Source organism: Cyphomyrmex costatus, unplaced genomic scaffold, assembly GCF_001594065.2.
Source record: "Cyphomyrmex costatus isolate MS0001 unplaced genomic scaffold, Ccosl1.0 scaffold1664, whole genome shotgun sequence".
NCBI lineage: Eukaryota > Metazoa > Arthropoda > Insecta > Hymenoptera > Formicidae > Cyphomyrmex > Cyphomyrmex costatus.
The window spans coordinates 12,148-15,080 of record NW_017275679.1 but is presented as its reverse complement, the minus strand read 5'-3'; the positions used below and the strand labels follow the sequence as shown (position 1 = coordinate 15,080).

At 43.1% G+C, this 2,933-nt stretch overlaps 1 protein-coding gene across 1 annotated transcript; it reads left to right on the top strand.

Annotated features, from left to right (window-relative positions):
- Window positions 1-675: 675 nt before the first annotated feature.
- LOC108771852 (uncharacterized) lies at window positions 676-1,911 on the top strand. Its single transcript, XM_018537253.1, has one exon. The coding sequence runs from the start codon at window positions 676-678 to the stop codon at window positions 1,909-1,911; it is 1,236 nt and encodes a 411-aa protein (XP_018392755.1).
- Window positions 1,912-2,933: the final 1,022 nt, after the last annotated feature.

Below are 2,933 nucleotides of genomic sequence, written 5' to 3'. Positions count from 1 at the left end.
CGAGATAGATCTAATATACGAGGACGAAAAAACTATGGAACGGGCGAAATCTGTATTGATTCTTCGCGCGAACGAAAACACCATGAGAAGTGAGATCAAGTGTGAATATCTAGTGGATTTTTCCAAAACGAACAGTATCGGTTCATTGTTGGGCTTTTCGACGTCTCGCGTGTTACGACCGAACAAGTGGTATGCGTCGGACGAACTGGTGAAAATTATGAACGTGAATATAATTCGCGTTGAGTGTAACATTACCTCGGGTGCGTACAACAACGACAGACCGGCACATACGATACACGAATTCGCGGTGAACGTTCCTCCAGGATATAAACTATCCGTTACTCCAACGCACGTCATTTATCTCCCGGTCATCGCACGAAACATTACCGATATAACGATACGTGTAGTGGATCAGAACGGACAGTTGATCGACTTTCGCGGCGAAGAGATATCGATTCGACTTCACATACGACGTAGACGTTAGGGGATACTATGTTCGAAGGCGGAAGATGCTCGTCTTGAACGATTCGTACGACGGAGTGAACGCATCGCAAATGTCGACATTGTGGCAACCGTTCAAAAATCGATACGATCGAACGAAAAGACGAAAAAATGGAGGTCGATTGAACGCCACGAACGTCGCCTTTCTACGATCTCTCGGATTCGTCGTGAGAAATGAATCGTGATATCCTGAAGATCGGAGGTGCTCCGATCTTCGACGATCGTATCGTTAAAATAGAGACTCACACTTACAATCCGTACGCTAATACTACATTCGGATACAGCGATGAAATACGGATACCGATTCAACATCAGGATCTCTACACGTTACCGTGCGAAAGTTTGCTCTACATCGAGGGAAAATTCATTGTGCGAAGGAAGGAAGGAAGTACCAACGAACCACCGAGACTGTCGAATAATTGCGTCGCATTCATGTTCGACGAGATTCGCTACGAATTAGACGGAGTGGAAATTGACAGAAACAGAAACGTTGGTATTACGAGCACAGTTAAAAATTACGTTTCGTTGACAGTTGACAGAAGCAGAACGTTGGAGAATGCCGGATGGCAGCTTACATTAGGTCTAGACGCATTATTAACAAGTCGATCGATAACTGAAAATTTTAACTTTAGCGTACCGCTTAACATACTTCTGGGATTTTGCGAGGATTACAAACGTATAGTGATAAACGCCCGACATGAACTAGTCCTGATACGTGCGCGTAACGACAACAATTGCGTTATCGCGAGCAACGCAGACGACTATACATTCACGTTATCGAAAGTGCAATGGAAGATGCCACACGTGGTACTGAACAACGTCAACAAATTGTCACTTCTGCGAACGTTGGAAAACGGACGGTATCTCAGCATGGGATTTCGATCTTGGGATTTGTACGAGTTTCCTCTACTTCAGAGCACGACCAAACATTCGTGGGCTGTGAAGACAACGTCACATTTGGAAAAACCGCGTTACGTGATCTTTTCGCTTCAAACTGGAAAGCGAAACGTACTCTCTAAGGATACCACTCATTTCGACGCGTGTGCTCTAGTAAACGTAAAACTATTTTTGAACTCTGATTTTTTCCCGTACGATGATATGAATTTGGATTTCGAACGTAATAAAATCGCAATACTATACGACATGTATGCAAAATTTGCGAAATCGTGCTACGGCTACGAAACATACGAAGCTTTGTTGTCCGTCGCGCAATTTGTTTCAGCCGCGCCGCTCGTGGTGATCGATTGCTCTCGTCAAAACGAATCTGTGAAAAGCGCTCCCGTGGACATTCGTATCGAATTCGAATGTAGGGAAAATATTCCATCGGGCACCACGGCCTATTGTCTAATTATTCATGACAGAGTAATAGAGTACAATCCATTGACAAATGTCGTTCGTAAGATTATATAACGATACACATGATTATGTTTTTCTCAACTCAATTTAGACGATTCCATATACTAATGTAAGTTTTTCATGTATGCTTTACAAAATAAACTATATTCTAAAAAATGCACCACGTTCATTGACACTCTTATCTCCTCGTTTCCTGTATCTATTTTTTAGACACTCTTATCTCCTCGTTTCCTGTATCTATTTTTAGACACTCTTATCTCCTTGTTTCATTTGTCTATTTTTAGACAAAACATACCACTCCTCTCTCCGCACACGCAGTATGCGATTAATAGTCGAACCCTACGTTTCCGCTGTACACGTACGCCGCGATGTCTCTCGCTTTCCTCGTCGCTTTCCTTTCCGTAACGATATCCGCGTCGACGCCGACGATACAAAATTTAGTAAACACCGAGGTGATAGAATATCTGCAGAAATATGGTTACCTGAACGAGGTGGACGTAACCACTCACACGTCGATCGAAGATGAAAAAATTAAACAGGCTATCGCATTATTTCAAGAATACTATCAAATACTAGGTAACGGTGCGTTGAACGATAATACATTACATCAAATGCGACAACCGCGATGCGGGTTACCGGATATGTCACACCAGGAACAAAATAGTGTTGTAGCGAAATGGAGAAAAACGCATCTTACGTGGAACTTCCACTTGGCAGACGCAGATACATTGAAAACTACGGCACACGCATTCTCCGTATGGGAAGCGAACACATCTCTAACATTTGAACGTCAAACGTTAAATCCAGACATTTTAATATCGTACCGCGAAGGATTTCATACATACGTCGATAGCAGACGCAATGAGATCTGTTTCGGTTTGTTCGACGGACCTGGTGGAGTACTCGGACACGCGTTTGCACCTACGAACGATCTCGTGCAAACCACAGAAATACACATAGACGGATCGGAACATTGGCATATATATTTAAACGAAAATGTACCAGACAACAAAGTGCATTTGCTTTACACGTTAACGCACGAGATCGGACATTCATTGGGAATGTCGCACAGTACA